The sequence below is a fragment of the Mesocricetus auratus genome, unplaced genomic scaffold, assembly GCF_017639785.1.
Source record: "Mesocricetus auratus isolate SY011 unplaced genomic scaffold, BCM_Maur_2.0 Super-Scaffold_6723, whole genome shotgun sequence".
Lineage (NCBI taxonomy): Eukaryota > Metazoa > Chordata > Mammalia > Rodentia > Cricetidae > Mesocricetus > Mesocricetus auratus.
Genome location: NW_024429183.1, coordinates 12,126,356 through 12,147,032, shown reverse-complemented (window position 1 = coordinate 12,147,032; position 20,677 = coordinate 12,126,356). Strand labels below are relative to the sequence as shown.

General features: G+C 45.9%; 1 protein-coding gene across 1 annotated transcript in view; it reads right to left on the bottom strand.

Annotated features, from left to right (window-relative positions):
- Positions 1-5,670: 5,670 nt before the first annotated feature.
- Positions 5,671-20,677, bottom strand: part of Cfdp1 (craniofacial development protein 1) — an 88,245-nt gene continuing 73,238 nt past the window's right edge. The window contains exons 6-7 of the mRNA XM_040736668.1: positions 15,028-15,186; positions 5,671-5,989 (exon numbers count right to left, since the gene is read on the bottom strand). Coding sequence (XP_040592602.1) covers positions 5,899-5,989; positions 15,028-15,186 — 250 coding nt within the window. The 3' untranslated portion in view covers positions 5,671-5,898. The remainder of the gene's footprint in view (positions 5,990-15,027; positions 15,187-20,677) is intronic.

Sequence of the window (20,677 nt, the reverse complement as noted above, 5' to 3'; positions counted from 1 at the left end):
CCAGTGGAGGAGAGCTGAGGGGGACTGGTGAGAGGCCAGCTTCTGTTCCTACATAGGACTAGGACAATCCTACATTCCCTCCGTCATTTCAACCACACTTTCCACTGAAGCCTTACGTCCTTCTGGTGGCCTAAGGGCCTGGGGACATCTCTACTGGGGAGAATTTGAATAGAGACCATTCCATACATAACTTCTGCTAGAAAATCAGGACACAGACTGTGATTCATGTTGGTATCTGCAAATTGAAAAGTCATTTATCCAAGTCAGGAACCATTTATTTTGTAACTCACAAGTTGGGGCCTGTTACAGTATCTTCATAAGCTATGGGCAGCTCACGACCATCTCTATGCATCTGTCAGGGAGGGGGAGGCCAGTTCAGACTGGCTTCACCATCAACTAGCACAAGTCTGGGAAGGGGCACATGACCTGGCCCAGTGTCCTCAGCTCTCCCAGTCAACCCTAAACCTGTGTGTGGGAGTCTTCCTCAGTTTCACTCCACCTAGAGACAGTCTCACTGAACTTGGACTTTGCCAAGTTGGTTAGTCTGTTTGGCCAGTGCATCCAGAGATTGACTCCCCGTGCCCTGTCATGCTTGGGATCACAGATGAGCTTTTACGTTAGTGCTGGAGATCCAAAGTCAGGTCCATATGTTTATCCACTGAGCCATCTCCCCGGTCTCTCAGACCTGCTTTTTATATTTATTTTCATTTTGTGTATACTGGTGTTTTGTATGCATGCGATGTGTGTGCACCACGAGCATGGCTGGTGCCTGCAGAGCCCAGGAGGAGCATAGGGTCCTAAGGAACTGGAGTTGCAGGTGATTGCTAGCTTTCATGTGGGTGCTAAGTTGAACCTGGGTCTTCTGAAGAGCAGCAATCGCCAATAAGCCATCTATCTAGTCCCTCAAATCTGCTTTCAAAAGTAGAATGGGGAGTAACCTGACAGGTCACTTTTCTTGTGGTTTTCCAAGACAGGGTTTCTGTTCAGCCCTCTGTAGACCAGGCTCGCCTTGAACTCAGAGATCTGCCTGCCCCTGCCTCCCAAATGCTGGGATTAAAGGTGTTCGCTGCTATCTCTCCACCTGGAGTTTTTCCACTTTGAACCACTCTCCTGAGAATTGCTCCTGGAGTCACTGGGGCAGGGGTTCAGTTGGAACGTCTGCCAGCCTCAACGGGATGTGGAGAAAACTTGCTCCTAGAAAGCTCATCACCATGTGACAGACAGTACAACAATGGAAGTGTTCGAGGTAAATTTGATTGATGGTGATCTCATTCAGTACAACTACGTGAGTGGGCAGAGCAGATTAATACTCATTCTAGCCACTTTTGAGTATGAGGACTCTAAGCCAGAAGGTGGGAAGCAGGGAGGCAACCCCAGTGTTTAACTGGAAGATGCTCTCCTTAATTTCTCAGCCTCATCCTCCCGGACTCCTTGGAGCCAGGCAACATCCAGAAGTGAAGAAGGTAGAACTTAGCACGGCAGAGCTCCGTGTGAGTGACACCTGGTTACCACGCTTTTAGCCCAAGCCAAAGATGTCTGAGGGATCTCAGTAGCACACCTCTTCGGCGGTCTCAGATGCTGCCCTGGCTGTGGAGGTCCCAGGACAGTGGCCCATATCCTTGACTTTGCTGTGCCAGTTGCCGCTTCCCTCCACTACACAGGGGAACCCTGACACTCTTCCTTTCCCAACACTCACAGCATGGATGCAGGAGACAAACAGTACTGTGAGGTTGTTCAGTGTGCTGTGAAGCCACAAGATGTGTACTTCATTGTGACCCATTCCCTGATGGCTTCAGGCAAATTTCCTATGTAGAAAACGGGACAGTGCTGAGGCTGTGCATCTGTGTGTGTGCATGTATGTATGTATGTATGTATGTATGTATGTATGTTGGAGTGGGTGACTCTGAGAACTGCTATAGTGGGGTACCACCAAGGATTTGTTGACACCAGGTGCTTCTGGTCTGTTGACCTATCACCTTCAAATTCAAATCACTTGTCTGTCCAGTTCTGTGTGTGATGGGGATGTCCTTCTGTATATATGTTTCTCTTATTGGTTGATGAATAAAACACCATTTGGCCAATGAGGCAGGAAGATAGGTGGGGCTAGGAGATGAGGAGAATTCTGGTCAAGGTAGGCAGGCTCTCACCGTAGTCACCATGTAGACTACAAAAGAGTAATAGGTCTGGACCCTTCTCCGGTAAGATAAGACCATGTGGAAATACATAGATTTATAGAAATGGTTAGTAATTAAGACCAACCTAGCCAATAAGAAGCCCTAGTCACTGGCCAACAGATTTATAACTAATATAGTGTCACTGTGTTCATTTGGGGTTGAAGGGCGGTGGGACCAGCTGGGACAAAGAACCTCTTGTTACATGTGTGCTGCAAACTGTATCAGCCATTCTTTCCAACATACCTAAGTACTTCTAGCTCTCATGAGAACAGGAACCAAAAGGCAGTATACTGTAATCTCTGGAGTGTGCCAGACCACACCAATCAAGCTACCCACATTCAAACACCTTGCCATGCTAACCACAAGGTAGCACAGTATCTGGACAGCCTGTCACATAGTCTCCCCAGTCCTGAGTGGGTGCAGAAGCACTCTGGCTTCACTTCTCTCCAAAGACGTCCCTGGTCCTCCTGTGGTGCTGGACATTCAGCTAACTGGCTACATGGCACCGTTCTCATTCCAGACAGACCCTGGCTAAATATTGGCCAGGGCCTCAGTGTGGGTCTTCCTCTTTAGCTCCAACAGTGTACACCCCACTCAAGGTTACTTCTTAATGCGTCCCTGTAAGCCCCTAGAGGTCTTGTGCACAATTCTTAATTAGAGCGCTGTGTTCCTCAAGAAATAGGTGAGCAGAGCACAGAAAGAGGCTTGTTTTATTATTTGACCTCATACTGCTTTAGGGCAGTCTATACCCACCCCCTCAACCTAATTAAAAGGTACCAGATACTCTGGAATTCTGGCACACTCATCTGGGACACAGAGAAGACAAAGGACTGATAGGCCAGGGCAGGGACAGAGAACTAAACTCCTAAGACAGTCTCTGCTCCACAGCATCAGCCAATAGTGAGGGCCCTTAGATACCTCCTTAGTCATGAGGGCCATGGTGAAGCCCTGCAGAGCACTGGGCCACCAGAACCACAAAGGGTGTCAAACTGTCCCCAAGTACTGACTCATTCTTCACAGGTCCCCACAAACATTGATTTAACAATTCTTACTTCCTGAATAAAGTGCACCATCTTTTGTGGGAGTTAGCTGCCACTAAATGTAGAAGCAAGAAGCTGGATAAAATACTTTTCTCATGCTTTTGTAAACTGGGCTTGACATTGTCTCTCATGATTCAAACTAACTGTCAGAAAAGAGGATTGTTTTGGGTGGGGGTGGGGATGGGGGTGGTGGCCAGTGCTGGGGACTGAACCAAGGGTCCACTGAGGAAGGCCAGGCATTTGTCAAGGTGACTTAACCCTTGAGGCAGGGTGTAACTATGTGGCTGAGAAAGCAATTCCCACTAAGAAGTCTGGTGGGCTCACACAGGAGTACACACTGACCAAGAGGAAAAGCTCCCAGGCGGCCCATGTCTGCCTCAGGTGTCCCCTAAGTTCCCTCCTATGTAGTTCTCAGCTGCCACACTGCCGTCATTGCATTAAGTCCACAGGGTGTGGTCAGGCAGGGCTGAAAAGACCCCTGGTTTATGCTTATGAGAAACATCCACTTGTTTGGAGAACAACCACGTCCAGGTCAGGTGGCCTGGCTTGCTGGCAGTTCCTGTCCCTGAGTCTGACTTCACAGTAAGATGTGCGGAGTGTTTTCTGAGCAGTTAAAACAGGTGAGGATCTTAGTGAGCAGAGAGAACCTCCTTCCCAACAGACAGACCTCTCCTACACTCTTGCAGGCCTGAGAGTCGGCTCAACCTCTTCTGGCTCAACCTGAAGCACTTTAAAACCCTTCCTTATACAGAACACAATTCTGTGTCTCTTGGATAATGTTAAAGAACATTTTCTGTTTGTTTTGTTTTTAGAGACAGGGTTTCTCTGTGTAGCTTTGACACCTGTCTTGGAATGTGCTCTATAGACCAGGCTGCCTTTGAACTCACAGAGATTTGCCTGCCTCTGCCTCTTGAGTGCTGGGATTAGAAGTGTACATCACCACTGCCCAACACACACACACACACACACACACACACACACACACACACACAGTTTTATTATGAAAAACTGAAATCCATATCCAAGTTGAGGATAGCTCAGCAATTAATTATCAACACCTGACCATCTGCTTTCACGCCCTCCCTCCCCGCTCCTAGGACAGCTTTAGAAAACAAAGGCTGACTGTGCTAGGCACACTGGTCAGCTAGTCCCAGTGTCTCCCTCTCAGCCTATCTTTGCGACAGAGGTTAGAAATGCTACATGCACACATTTGCAGCCTCCCCTGCAGTCAGAATGGCATGATGACCCAGGTCTGCTTGGAGGCCTCTTTAAGTCTTGCTGATGCTGAAACACACTGGTACACTCACTTGTATGTGCACAAGTACCACAGTCAGGCAAGAAGGCACTTCATCAACATGCCACAAATATTAGTAGAGAAGGCTTTTAAACTGTGTGAGAAGGGGTGCAAGGACTGTCAAGAGTAGTCACCCCAGTGCAGTGGGTGACATGCCAGACAGCACCACAGGTAAGTCCCCACTCTTGTAGGTCTGGAGGTCCTGCCCTAATGGAGTACTAGCTGGTGCAGGTTAAAGACTTCCTCTATCACCCCAAGTCCCAGTAGAGACCATCTGTTCTGATGCCAGCTTAAAGTGCTCTCTTGCCACCTGTACAGTCCTTTCCAGATGGATGTAGCTTGTAAACTCCCTTTTTGGGTAATGAGATGCTAGCCATCTGGTGCCACTAATTCAGTTCGGTTGCCACAAACAGCCCACACAACCGAGGCCTAGATGGGGAAGCCCACCATGATCTAGTGGTGTTCTTTTTCCTTCGGATGGCATCAGCTCACTTCAGCTCTCTCAGACCCTGGTGTGATCCCCATCCAGAGGCCAAAAAACAGATCTGTGTCTGAGCAGGAAACAGAATGTAGTCTTTGAAGCCTACTTTCTCCCCATTCCCAGGCCCTAGGAGCAAGCGAAGGGATTTAGTGCTGTATTAGCATGGGTGGTTTGTTATTCTCTTCTTCCATGCTTTCTAGGCAGGAAGTCTGGGTTTGGAATTTCCCTAAGGAGTAAATACTTCTCACCCCCCATTTTTGTTTTTTTGAAACAGGATTTCTCTGTATTGCTTTGGAGCCTGTCCTGGAACTCGCTCTGTAGACCAGGATGGTCTCGAACTCACAGAGATCCATCTGCCTCTGCTTCCCCAGTGCTGGGATTAAAGGCGTGAGCCACCAGTGCCTGGCGGGTTTTTTGTTGTTGTTGTTGTTTTCTAAGAGAAAAAAGGGAGCAGGAAAAGACAAAAACACCACTCAGTATTAATTTATACCAATGTCCCACCTTACACATGAGAATTTCACACAGGAGAGAAGCTGAATCAGTTGAGAACAAATGCCCCAGGACTCAGCATCTGCCAGGGAGCCCCCTTAGGAGTCTCCCACCACCTCAGACAAGCCTGAGATGTGCTGGCTGGGCCAGGACTGAACAACGCAGCAGAGCAAAGCGAAGGGGAGAGGCATCTTCACTTTCACCAACCTCACAGAGGGCTTCTATTTGTTTATTTAAAGACAAATTTTAAAAAGTAAAAGGAATGAAACCAGCTGAGATTAAGGTACATAGCGCAAACTGCAATGTAGAAAAAGGGTCTTGCTGGAAACATGATAAAGAGCACTGGAAACAGTTCACAGACACACAGGAGAGCTCACATTGTCAACAGGATTGATTAAGCTGCTACTGATTCTCAGAATGTCAAGGTTTCATTTTGCTCAGCCTGAGATCTCGCTCGATTTCAAACTGCCTGTGGTCCACTCGATCCAGAAAAGCTTTCCGTTCAATGTACCTGGAAGAAGACAAAAGCAGTGTCAATAGAATCTGGTTGAAAGGCCTCGGCTCCCATGCACTGCGCAACCCCAGGGGTAAACCAGGCCGCAGTAACCAGCAGATGAGCCAGGCTGCTCAGATGACCACCTGGACTCTACCACTAAATTCAAACCACTCCCATTTCACCCACACAGGACAATTCTGTTCAGACATGACTGAAACTGCAATGGAAAAGGATGAGCTAACCCTTTTTTATTTGTTTTGACAGGATCTCACAATGCAGACAAGGCTGGCCTTGAACTCAAAGAGATCCGCTAGCCTGTCTCTGCCTCCCCAGTGCTGGGATTAAAGGAGTATGCCACCAAACCAGGAGAACAAACTCCATAAAAGGAAAAAGTAAAGCAAACACTCAGTTTTAACACAGGACTTTGAGACAAGGAGGCATAATGCCATCTTATTGGTTCAAACCCTGTATTGGTAAACACTGGCTGGACAATGTTGTGGTCAAAGTTTCAATCTCTCTGAGCCTCCCTGTTGTCTATAGCAACAGGATAATGTCATATTTTCTGCTTCAGTGTTATGTTGACTTGGCAAGTAACAGAAAAGATATTCTTTTTAAAAAGATTTATTTTATGCTTGTGTATGTATGTGTTTGTGTAGGCAGGCACGTGTGGAGATCAGAGGACAAATAACTTGCAAAGGGGTGCTTCTCTTCTCCCACCATGCAGGTCCTGGGGACTGAACTTAGATTGTCAAGTTTGGCACAGGTGCCTGTGACCCACTAAGCCAAAGCTATGTTTTTGTTTGTCCTAAAACGCAAAAAAAAAAATATATATACCTGAAAATGGAAGAAATAGGCTAGGAAACCGACCACTAAGGACTGCTGTGAGGGTGAACCCTTAGCCAAGGTTTACAAAGCCAATCTAATTTCCTCTGCTGTTTCCCTAGGTATCTTCTTAATTCGGGGCCAAACTGCTTCTGTGGCATAAAGGAGGAGGCCCTTTCCTGAATTCTTCTATCAATGAGACAAACACCTTGCATCCACAGTCACACACAGGGTTTCCCTGGAAGCCTGGAGCTCTGCTCCTGCTTTCAAAGCCAAGGTCAGAGAGCTCCCTCAGGTCTCCCTCAGTCTTCCCAGACAGGGTGGGAGGGAGGGAGGCCAGCCTATGCTGGCAGGCATGCTGATCAGGAGGGAGCCTGGCTGCTTAATGAGACACAGCTGCATTTTAATGTACCTTTTCTTGCCATAAAGTGTGCTTCGATTTGCTTGAGGGGAGGAACTCTCTGCTGCTAATTAATCTATTGAGGGAGCAAAATTGCCATTAAAAATGGGAGACATAATTGAATCTCTGCACTAATTTTTCTTTGTTGCACCGTGGAAAATGTGCATCTGTCACTACAAGGTTATTATATTTATGATGAGAATGTAACCAGGTCCAGGAACCTGTGTTCTTTGATGAATTCAGGTCTTGCTTTTTTTGCCCCTCAGCATCCTGAAGTGAGGTCCATCCCACCTGCTTGCCAGATGAGCCTGTGCTACTAATTCTCCAAACACTACTAAGGACTAGTCAGAAAACACAGGCTCTGAGGCCAGAGGGAGCTGAATTCAAGTCCTGTCTCTCACTGGCTGTGTGACTCTGGACAAACCATATAAACTTAGCGAATCTCAGTTTCCTAACATTAAAAGGGGGAGGGGACCACAACAAAGATTAGCTACTGCTGAGGCTGAGGTAAGAAGACTGGTGTTCTAGAGCAGCCTGGCCACAGACCATTCTATATTTTTATTTTTCTGGAGACAGGGTTTCATGCATTTCAGGATGGCTTGCTGTATACAGTCCAGGTTGACCTTAAGCTTCTGCCTTTACCTTCCTAGCAGCCAAGATTACAGGTATGAACCACTACGCCTGTCTTATGTGATGCTAGGGCTCTGTACACACTATACCAACTGAACCATACTCCTGGATCCTGAAACTCTGTGTTAACTAAACAACACACAAGACAAACAAAGAAACAAAAAAACCCAAACCAAGAAAACTTACATCTCCCCCCCACAAAGAAAAGCTAGAGATCAACTCTCCTTATTCAGATGAGCTGCTGTAAGTAGTTAGCATAGAGCAAAGATCAACAAAGTGGTAGCTAATCACACCACTATCAGGGTCCTGAGGATAGCAGATGGCCCAGTTGGGATATGCTGTCTGAAACTAGTAACCACCACCTTGTCTGGATCAGCAATTAGCCTGTGGTGTCAAAACTGTCACTGAGCCAGAAAAGCTGGAGCACATGGAAAGGCTGTGCTTAGGTTTGATACAGTCCCTTGGGTCAGAGTTGTCAGATTTAGTGAGTGAAAATAAAGGAGACCCGGTTAAATCTGAAATTCAGATTCCCTGACAGAGAGAGCAGTGGCAGATATCATATGCCCCTTCTGATAAAGGCATATGGTATCTAGAGACCTGGGTGAGCGGGTATGGGCACAAGCAAACAATTCCCTGCAGCAGTCCAAACGCCTCACCTACTGCAATCAGTTATCCCCAGCCCCTGCCTATCCTGGATCTGGAGAGGTAGACATGGGACTCGGGGACTTGGTGGCAGGCATGCTAATTGCCCCCTTGGAACAGCCAGCAGAAGAGCAGTGAGCACAGCGAGAGATGGCACTGTGTAAGCATCACATGTGGGTGTTTGAGGACAGAGCTCTCAGTGTGCTGGGAGATCAGGAGGGAGAAGGAGAAGGAAGCACCTTTCACAATGGGATGCTCACTGAGCATGGATAAGGGTTTGCAGGTTCACTTAAGCTCTATGTATCCAGATGACCTGGAGACTACCGGGAGCAAAGTCTAGAATAGATGTTAAAGGGGCAAGCCGAGACCAAGGGAAGCCCAGACAGTAACAAGGGCACACGTGCAGATGCAGCCCAGACAAAGGGCATCAAGGCAGGTTTGCCTATTTTATTCTTTTAGTAAAGGTATTGGGTATTTAAATTTTGTTTTTTTGTTTGTTTTCTCCTTCTCTGTAAAACAGGAATAAAAATGTAATGTGCTTCTGTGGCCGCAATGAAACTCAAGAAGTGCTTTGTAAGAGACAGCAGATGGTTACGCAAGCTGTTTGGGGTTTTTTTGTTTTTTTTTTTTTTTTTTGAGACAGGGTTTCTCTGTGGCTTTGGAGGCTGTCCTGGAACTCGCTTGGTAGTCCAGGCTGGTCTCGAACTCACAGAGATCCTCCTGCCTCTGCCTCCTGAGTGCTGGGATTAAAGGCGTGCGCCACCAACGCCCGGCGGGGTTTAGGTTCTTGCTTCTCATCAACTTCACCACAGCCATAACCTGCCAGACAAGGACATTTGGGAGGGAGACCAAGACTGGAAATGCTCCTGAGAAGGACTGCCTCAAAGGCCGCCTGAGGGTTTGCCTACTTCAGCTGGGCTGCAGGTGTTTCTACGCACTTTAACTGGGACACAGTTCCAGAACAGGTCTGCTGGCTGACAAGTGCGATGGGAATTATGGTTCTTACTTGTCTTTGGTCTTGCAGCTTTTCTTGCCTGAAGGAGCCTGGCCTAACGGAAAGCCTACAGCTGACGGGGTGTCTGCTACTATGCTCTTTTATGACCCATTAAGCAGCAGATTTTATTTATTTATTTACTTGTTTGCTCCGTTCATTCATTTACTCATAAAAGACAGGCTCTTTTCATGTAGTTCTGGCTGTCCTGGAACTCACTCTGTAACCAGGTTGGCCTTGAACTTCTGGAGCTCTTCCTGCCTCTGCCTTCCCTAGTGCTGGGATTAAAGGTGTGGGCCACTATGCCTGGCAAAGCAAGCTGATCTTTATTATCATTAACAAAATATGCTAATAGCATCAAGAACCTAGATGATTTTTCCAGTTTTTCCTTCCAGAATCAAGATATACACAACAGGCTCTGACATCTTTGGGATTTTTCAACTCAAATTACTTTTTTGCCTCAATTACCTAAAAATTCAGGACACTGGGTAGGGAAGGGTAGGAGCACTATCAGGGAAGATGCCAGTACTCCTGTTAGAGAACCCAGCCTGGAAGAGGTCAGAGGGTGCTGGCTTGCAAAAGCTGTCATGTGGTCATCCTATGGCTGAAGCCACAGGAGAGGCTTCCTGCATATTGCTAAGAAAAGGACATGCACAGAGACAGGAGGTAAGAGGATGCTCTGGGGCTGGCACAACAACGATAAACTTCAGCTGTTGATGGGCAAAGGGAGCACTGAGACTCAGCATGTCTCTGGAGTAGTCCTAACGGCACGGTTCTTCCGCTCTGGGAATGCAACTGAAAGATGCAAACTGTCAGGCCAGGCACTGCCCCAAAGCAAAGCCAGCACGGATAATCCTTTCTTCCCTTCTGCCTTCTTCTCATATCACTTCAAGGCTGTAATAGTCTTGGGAGACAAAGTCCTGGAAATCCTGGTAGTAGGTTCTTCGGGAAAGGAAAGTATTTTAGTGGCCCCTCCTTCATGTTCTCCAAATCACAAAAGACCTGGTTTCCAATCACTGTGCTCTGTGACCTTCAGCTTAACTGGACAGAGAACAGCAGCCAAGACCAAGTCCATGTTTCTCCTCTCTGTGCAATTTATACATGGATTCTTTCCCCCTCCACCTGGGGTTCCTGCCTTAGCATTATTATTTGGAGAGTTGTGTTGATGATGATATCCACCATCAGGAATGTGTGATTAGTTAGCAGAGCTAGAAGCAGCCATGCTCAACACCTGAACGAAGTCCACTCACACCCAAACTGTCTCTGGGACAGCACTCAAGCACTCTGCTGACTGAAAACACTGCTGCACAAAAACCTCTCCTGGTGTACTATGCCGGACTTTTCTGGGTGGCTAGTTCTGATCCCACTAGGCCACTAAACAAAGCCAGGGGCATCTGCTAGCCAGCGCATCAGGCATTTAGACAATGCAGTGGTGTGGTCTCTGCTCTGGGGGGCTTATTGCACACTGACAAAACATGACAACATTAGTCAGTCAGTACAGAAGAGACACAGGGTGGTGTGACTGAGGTGACAGAGCTATTCCAGACTGACATCTGAGCTGACAAAGCAGAACCTCGTAGGGGAGGTTCACTGCAAAAGTGGCACTGAGGCTGGGCTGTGGCAGGCCGCTGGAGAAGTGGGCAGAGGTGACAGGAAAGGTCCTTTTGTTTTGAGTCACTGGCAGAAAATGGTGGCTAAGTCTTAGAACTAGTGTTTGCTTGGGGAGGAAGAAGAAAACAGCTGCCCAGGCTGAAGGGCTGGGGAAGACAGAAAAGCAGCCTGGGAGACTTGGGGAGAGGCCTCCAAGTTCTACCCCATCACTGTGGAAAATATTCCTAAGTAGCTGGCTAGGACTTAAATGGATAAAACTTCCAGCTTTCCAGTAAGGTCTGAGTCTGGGGTTAGTCAATTAATGGCAAGTGGGAGAAGAGAAATTTCAGTAGAAGCCCAAGGGAAGGCAGCCTCCTGCCTATTGGCTTCATTGTCCTAACATCTTGAGAGGCATAGAAAAGGTTTCCACTGTGCAGATGACTAAACTGGGGCTAGGACCTGTCCTCATTGGCTCTCTGTTGCTGAGAGGAAACACCAACCAAAACCAACTTGGAGAAGTGCAGGTTCAATGGTTATAGACCATTATGGAGGGAAGCCACAGCAGGAACCTGGAGGCAGGAACTGAAAGAGAGTGCTAGGATTAAAGATGTGCATCATGCTATGGATGGTGGTGGTACACAATTTTTTTTGCGTGGGGGGGTGGGGAGAAGGGGTAGGTTTCAAGACAGGGTTTCTCTGTGTAGCTTTGTAGACTAGGCTGGCCTTGAACTCACAGAGATCTACCTGCCTCTGCCTCCCAAGTGCTGAGATTAAAGGCGTGCACTACCATTGCCCAGCTTGGTGGTGTACACTTTTAATCCCAGCATTTGGGAGGCAGAGGTAGGCAGATCTCTGAGTTCGAGGTCAGCCTGGTCTACAGAGTTCCAGGACAGCCAAAGCTACAGAGAAACTCTGTCTGGAAAAACATAAACAAACAAACAACAACAAAAAGATATACATCACTATGCTCTGGCAAGATTTACTTTAAACCATAGAATCATCTCTAGTTCTACTTCAATTTTTTTCTGTATTTCCATTAACCTCTAGTTGTTGCTATTGATATTTTTGATTCTGACATAAATAGAATTCTACTCTGTGTATTCTTTTGTGATCTGCTTCTTTCAAAACTGATCTACTGGTTTCTCCCGCTTTGACCTTCATTTAAATAGGGTCACAGCCTTCCTTCTTCTGTTATGCTTCCATGCTTCTATGATCTATCTACATTCATACCCATTGCTGGACAGTAGCCAACTGTGTAGACAGATTATGTTTGATTTAACTGCCACACTAGTGACAAACCTTTGGGTTATTTCTTGTTTTTGCATGTTGCTTATATTGTCAGTACATACCTGCATTTCTGCTGGGAATAAAGTTAGGAGTGAACTGCTGAACTACAGAGAATAACTCTATGAAGCCTGCCCTGAGCAGATCACAGCAAGCGGTATTTTCCAATTTAATCATTCCACCTTTCAAATGTTTGCTGAATGAGGAGACTGCCTTCTTTATAACTGGTCATGTTCTTGTCTTAAGGTCTTTGTCTAATATATACTCAAACTACACCCAGTCTGACACACAGTTCCTTGTGCTACCCAAGGATCAAGATGTAGAACTCTCAGCTCCTTCTCCAGCACCATGTCTGCCTACATGCCGCCACTGCCACCTGCCATGATGATAATCGACTAAACGTCTGAACTGTAAGCCAGCCCCAATTAATGTTGTCCTTTATAAGTGTTGCTGTGGTCATGGTGTCTCTTCAAAGCAATAAAAACCCTAAGACACATTGCCTCCCAAGTACTGGGATTAAAGGCTAATTTAGGCTAATAACCTGAATAACACATACTTATTTAGGCCTTCATGTGATGAGTGGCCACGTCAGAGGAGCAGCAGGTAGCAATTAACTTAAGGAGATTGGCCCACCAGAATGCAAGTTGATGATGGGTGAATCTTGGATAGGAAGACCCCAAGGACTTCGGCTCTGGAATGTCTCTTGCTACTGCTGGGCCTTTACATGTTTGCCACTGCCATTCTCTGGTATCTAGCATGTGAAAATGGGTGTGTGGGGGGATCCCTTCTGCCTTTAACGCAGTGTGTGATTACCTCATGGAAATAATCCTGATCTACTGGGCACTTTTAACCTGTGAATTATGAATATGATTTTCCTGTAAGCTACATTGTTTAAAGTGTTGCCCTGGCTTGTGATAAAGTAAGGGCTAGAGAGAATGGAAAATAAAACAAGGAAATGTCACAACACTAGGACTTGTTTTTCTACTGATGAATGGGTATACAACCTGAGAAGTTAAAGTAGAACTGAGTAATTGTTTTACATATATAAAAGTTTAGATTTATGATTCTTTTAAGATTTTTTCATAAGATTACCTTTTGAGGCAAATAATAAAGTGATTGATCATTTCTTTGTAACCACAAAATGCAGCCTGCCAGTAAAAGAACTGGCTGAGAAAAATACCTTGCTTGCTTTTACTCTGTTAATCTATAACAAGTTACTTAGACATGAATATATGTGGATTCTTGGGGATAATTTTTCACCTGTAATACATAAAATGTTATTCATGTAAGGGAAATGGGAAACACATTTTACTTGTATTTACTGTAATCATTCACTTAAAAAATATAATGTAACCACATTGTAAATTTTTTTTTTCTAAGACAGGGTTTCTCTGTGGTTTTGGTGCCTGTCCTGGAACTCGCTGTGTAGACCAGGCTGGTCTTGAACTCATAGAGATCTGCCTGCTTCTGCCTCCTGAATATTAGTATTAAATGTATGCGCCACCCGTTTGTTTGGCCCCCTCCCCGAAGCTGAAGACTGAACCCAGGGCCTTGCACTTGCTAGGCAAACACTCTACCACTGAGCTACATCCCCAGCCCTTCACATTGTACTTTTCATATTGCTGGAAAGATTCTGGTGGGGTAAACACCCTGTGAGGGGGGAACAAAACACAGAAGGGACACATCTGGATAGAGGTAAGAAGAGAGAGAGATGATAAAAAGATCCTGAAGGTGTTCTTCCCCCCTTTTTTTGCCAGCCCCAGATAGTTAAGTTTTGCTTTGCTCACTGGCCCCAGGGGTATTAAGTTTTACTGCCCCAGATAGAAAAGTCACATTGAGTGATTAGTCCGATGACTCCACAGCTCCCCCTCAGTTCTGAGCTGTTGGAGGCCGCTTTATATACACTATACCTCTGTAAGTAATACATCCATCCCGCTGTATGTCAGGGTCTGCGAAGCCAGAATGAGGTGTAGGATGGTCCCAGTTCACTGGCAAAGGAGCTGAGACAACTGCTATGCTGAGAGAGGCTCTTACTGGTGAGGGGCAGGGCTGATGAGAAGCCCACACTGTACAAATGGCCTCAACACTTCAGAGTGAGGAATGGAGGCCTGAAGCTATGGACCTTACTTCCTCAAGTTTCTTTTACACTTCCTAAGCACCATTTCTTTCTACTAACTAAAAGACACACTAAAGAAAGCTGGGCGTGCTGGCTCTTGCCTGTGATCCCAAACTTGGAGCACTGAGGCAGAAGGCTTGCCATGATTGTGAGGCTAGACTAGGTTATAGAGTGAGATCTTTTCTCAACACCCCCCAGGGCAAACAAAACAAAATAAACTCTAACAAGCAAAAGGTCATTTTTGGTTTATGGATATCCTCTTTGTATTTCAGAGTGAACAGGAAATGGTATAGCAATGGCCTTGCATGTATCATACAGGCTGCAGCAAATGGTCAGACCAGGCGACTTAAAGAGTTCAGCAAACTCAGACCCAGGGGACATGACTGCTCACCCCTGCCTCCCATCTTCACCTAGCAGCTTCTCACAGATGGGAGCAGCCTCATCTTGGCAGAGAGCTTCACTAGTAATCAAAGCTCTACATTTCCATTTCACAGTGAAAAGTTCCTGTGCTAAACAGGAAGGTTTGAAACGACCCATTACAGAGCTCTGAGGCTACGAGGGACAGAACCACTACTTACCCTTCTTTTCCTCGGTTATGGATAGCCAGCTCTTCACCAATCCCTTCTTCCTCCTTGAAGCTCTCCCAGTCCAGTTTGGACTTCTCAAGGGTGCTCATTTTCTGTTTTTTGGCTCCAATTTTCCCCAAAAGGCTGCTCATGCCACTTGATCTTTTTATTCTATGGAAAGAAAAAATGAACATAGGAACTCTGATTTCTGGATTAACAACTTTTTGTTTTGTTTTGTGGACACAAGGGTTCCCTGGATTGGAGTCATTTGTCTTAGTGGAAGCCATGCTTGTACCTAAGGTATTTTTTTTTTCTATGTGGAACTTGTAGGCAGAGCATAATCCTAATATGCCTTTCCTGCCTAACACACATGACTGCTCAGCTACACAGCTGACAGGAAACCCTTGGCCCTTCAGACCTCTCTGTGCATGGCAGGTCTCTGCTTGCAGGGAGGGAGGAGAATGGTGGGGTTCAGGCAAGACTTTGGAGTCCCAATGACTCAGACTAGCTGTTCAAGTACATGTATCTTGGTTTCCTAATCTACACTGAATGCTTACTCATGGATGGTGGGGAATTGTCCGTGTAAAGGGCCAAACAGCATCCGGCATAGGGGTCAAGGTGCAGTTAACTGCTGGTCACTGTGAATCACTGATCACTGTCCTCGTTTGTGCTTTGAAGTCCCAGGGGACTATTCCACAGAATAAAAACAAGTTCCCAGTACATTCGAGTAAGAAGTCACAGCACTATAAAAGGGCCTTTTAAAGGCAATTGCCTTTCAACTTCTGTAAACTGGGTCTGGTTTTCCCCAGGAGGTGGAGAACATCCCAAAGTCGAGAATGCACAGCCTGTGCTCTACTTGCTGGTGATGCGATCTATCATCAGCTGTGGGAGAAACCCCGAATGCCAAATTCAAGTCTCAGCATGTCGAACTTTTCTAGTCAATGTTACATGAATGAGAGATAAGGCAAACAGAAGGCAGCTAGAGTTCATAAAAAGGTGATATGAGGGGAAGAAATAATAGAAAGAACATGGGTTTTAAAAACATTTTTTGGTAGATGGGGGGCAGGGGTGTGCAGATGAAAGGACAACTTTGTGGTGTTGGTTTTCTCCCTCCACATTTATCTGAGCATCCATGCCGTGCTTGTAGGCTTGGATTGGTAGGTGCCAAAGGCCTTCACCCACTAAGCCATCTTGTCAGTCTGCTTTTGGTGTTATGAAGCTAACAGGAATTCTCTGCTGGAAGAAACTAGAGGCTATTTTCTGCTTCACTGAGATAGGCAAGCAGTGCTCGCTGGCATTGCAACGCTTACTGCTGCAGTGCTCTTCTAGCTTCCTTCCCACCTGGCATTTGGCCTTCTGCGATCATACCATCCTATGAGGGAAAGAGATACTGCATGTGTCTGTTCTGCTCTTAGCAGGGATTTTGATTCATTGCTCTCTATAGGAAGAACCCTGCTCGCCTCAGGGAGGCCCTGGGCTACTGTCTGTTTACAAGGGATCTGGGAAGGAACTGAGGAAGAGGCCCAGAATGAAGAGGTTGGCAAAGCTTGTAGATGGGGTTGTGAGTAAGCACAAGACCTTTAATACCAATTCCAACAGCCAGGCTCCCACAGAATTTTTGTTTTGAAAAGGGATTTAAAGCCATCTTTTTGTCCATTAATCATAGTCAATCAACAGAGATGGTAGTTCCACTGTGCTTGGAATTAGGAACACTAAAAGCTGCAAGGTCTGATCATTGGCTATGAGAAGAAAAAAAAAACAATAAAGAGGGTAACAAATAGGCAAACTGTGACCATTTACTAAAAGACCCCGAAGAGTGAGTCACTGAGGGGCTGTTTAACCTTGTTTCACAACATTTGTCAACCAAACTCCACTTTAAGGGTGATGAAACCTGCTACAGTCCACAGTGGTGGACCTAGGACCTGTTCAGTGCTCCTACACCAACTGCTGTCTTCTTCCTGTGCTTGACCCCACAGTCCCGGACACAAGTCCTGTAGCTGCTTGCACTTTCTACTACAGCTCAATTGGGGAGAGGAAGAAATGTCCACTAACCCTATTGTCCTGGAGCTCACTGTGTAGGATCCATGCCTTACTCATTCCTTTTTCCTTTTTGAGACAAGGTCTTGCTATATAACCCAGCTGGCCTGGAACCCAAGAGATCTGCCTGCCTACACTAGGATTAAAGGCATGAGCCACCATACTCTGCTGTGTCTCACTCTAACCCGCAGTGAAGCAAAAAGATTACTCACGGCATAAGGTTTTTAGACTTTTAATAGACCAAGCCCCTGACTTGACAGCACAGCTACCCAAAAGTTAACTCTTACTCACAGTTACGCAAGGAAGAAAATTTTCCCCTTGTAACAAAAAGACTCAGTACTATGCTTGAACTGATAGACCAGAAAAATCAATTCCAAAAGTGGGCCAGCAAGCACAGGACATGGCTGGGAGCACTAGTTACCTCTCCTCAGAACATCACTGTACAGAGTTGGGCTCAAGTCTGCGCCTCTCACAAAAAAATTGGCAGAGCCATTAACATGCAAATCATCTGCAGCAAGATTCTTTGGCAGAGATTTACGTTTTCCTTAGTGTCTGTCATCTGTTTACAAGGGAGGGGCACACACATGAACTACTTTCCAGGGCCTGCTGTAGGTCTGGCACCTTGTACGAATGAGAATTCCCTGTTGTGGGCTTGGAGCTGCTGTTACTTTGGGTTTTCCCTAGACTAGCTGAAATCTGTAAGAATGAAACGTGCTGTCCAAATGCCTGGCTGATTATATTACCAACCTGCTAACTCATCTCTCCAGAGCCCAGGGTCAGAGCAGAGCACTTGTCGAGGGAGTCTCTCTAGACCTGCCCATCTGAAGAGTGAATTGGAAGGCAGAAACTCACATGGAGAAGTCCTAAGGATCTTAAGCACCTCCTGGGTTCAGAACAACCAGAGCTCTTTTTGTTACCGAAACTGATACAAGACCAGGAAAAACTGTGGAACCTATCTGCAAGAGTGGAAACGAAAGCTGGCCAACAGCTGGAATCTCATAGCTTCACACTGGCACACGGCTCTTCAGATTGCCTGCTCCTGTGCCGACCCAATAGGAAGGGCATTTGTTAGTGTGGTTCGATTCCCTGAGAGGGGCTTGCGGTGTAGCAAGCTAGCTTCAGACTTTTAAAATATGTGACTAAAACATACCTGATTATTCTGATGGGAAAAGTCTCTTCAAAAACAACGCTATGAGCCCTTCTCCATGTGCTGAGTGTAGAGATCTGATCTGTCCTGCTGTGGACTCTCAGTTGGCAATCTCAAAGAGAACAATGCAATTCTAAATGACTGTGGTTCAGTTTGAATGAAGAGCTCCTCCTAGGTAACAGCATCCATTTCCACCAGTGAGACATGAATGCCTTCCCCAAAGCAGCAGAAATACCTTAGCCACATGGTTTCTGGTTTCTGCTGTAATCGGGTCATTAATTTGGAGACAGTTAACTGGACTTAGGTGTTCTCAAGTGACACCAACATGACTGACATACTGGACCACATTCCAAGAGACAGTTAATGTCCCTTCTCCTCTGTGAAGTACAGTCCTCTGCTGACCTTTGGTTCTGAGACAGTTGGGTTATGTCCACACAAAGTATTATTTGTGCTTAATAATTTGCCTAGGGAGTTGAGGTGTGATCAAGTGCTGGGGAAACTGGTCCCCTCTTTACTTCTTTCTTGGTACACCCAACACCTGTCATGCTTGGTTCACATAATTAATACAAAAGGATAAGCTAGGTGTAGACCAAGGCGGAAGACTGGAAGCATGATGCCAGTCTGGCTACTCAGTGAGACTTGTATCCTCAGAAAACAAACAAACCAAACAAACTCCACAAAACCCAAAACAAAACAAAAACAGAAGAAACAAAACAAAAAATGCAAATGAATATGAATTCCCAGACAAGAATGTGAGCTTTATGGTTTGGTACTTCAAGTTCTCTCTGTTTCTGCTTTTGAGCAAGTTTATGAAGAATGTTCTTCAGAAAGCAAGACTCCACTAAGCTAGTTTTTCTCTCTTTTTTTCATCTATATAAAATAGATGTCAATTTTAGGTTCAAAGCTGAGTTGCTGAATCTGCCCCTAAGCAAACCCTAACTTGAACGAGACATGTTCTAGTCAAATGACTGATGAGACCAAGAATTGTGGCACATACCTATGATCCTAGCAGGAGTCAGATGTTCAAGGTCACCCTCCCCTACAGGATGAGTTCCAGGCCAGCCTGGGATACACAAGGCCTTGTCTTAAGGTATGGGGAGATGAGGGAGGGAGGGAATCCCTAGATACATGCCACAACATTGATGAACCAAATAAACACTACATTAAGTGAAAGAAGAAAGTCACAAGAGACTGCAGATCACACAATTCCATCTATATGAAATGTCCAGAACTGGCAAATCTATGAAGACTAAGTGTTAATAGAACAAGAATTTCCACAATAGAGGGGGAACTGAAGGGGCTAAGTCAATGGCAGCTGTTATGGTTGGGATATGAATTATACCCTCCCAGCCATTGCTCAGACTGGTGCTATTGACAGCATCTAATTAATGGATAAATCTATTCCTAGCTGAATGAGATGCTAGGAAGTGGAGCCCAGTTAGAGAAAGAGGGTCACTGGAGGCATACTCTTTATTTACTTAAAAAATCTTGACACAGACTTACTGTATAGCTCAGCCTGGACTCCTTCCTGAGTGCTGGAATTACAGGGGTACACCACCATGCCCAGCTTCAGGCATGCTTTTTAAGGGTGTATATTTGCCCTGGACCGTTCCTTTTCTGCTCTCTGCTTTCTGGCTACTGCAGTCAACAGCTTGTTTCACCTGCCTTTCTGCCAGTGTGCTGGCTAGTAAATCAATCTGACACGTTAGAGTCATTTTGCAAGAGGGAACCTCCACTAGAAAATGCCCCCACCAGATTGGTGGGCAGACAAGTCTGTGGTACATTTTCTCGACTGATGGTTGATGTGGGAGGGCTCTCTCTGTGGGAAGTGGTGCCACCCCTGGGTGCTGGTGGTCCTGGACGATGTAACAAAGCAGGCTGAGCAAGCACGAGGAGCAAGTCAGAGAGCAGCATATTTCTGACTTCTGCTCTAACTCCTACCTCCAGGTTCCCTGGCCTGATCTGCTCCCTTAACTGTCTTTGATGACAGATTGTGATGTGGCTGTGTAAGGGACATAAGCTCTTTCCTCTCCTAGCTGCTTTTGGTGAGGTGTTTTATCAGAGACAGAAATGTCATAGATCTGAAAGTAATGGGGCTGGCCAGCTGACCACAGATTGAACTTCTGCAACCACGATGGAAAACACACTATTCCAAAATTAAATAAAGGATCAGTGAGATGACTCGGTAGGTAAAGGAGCTTGATGACCTGAGTTTGACCTCTGAACCTTCACAGTGGAAGAGAGCTGATTACTGCAAAATGTTCTTTGTTTACCACACCCGAGCACACACACAAAATAAATAAATGTAAAACAATTCTTTAGTTAATAAACTTTCCCTTTTTGAAGGTATGCCACAGCAATGGAAGCTAACTAAGCAGTGGAGGGGTGCAGGATTCCTTTTAGGAATAATGGAAGTTCCCCTGGAGTGTTCAGTTCCCCTGGAGTGTTGGAAGACATGGCTCATTTTCCACATTCTGG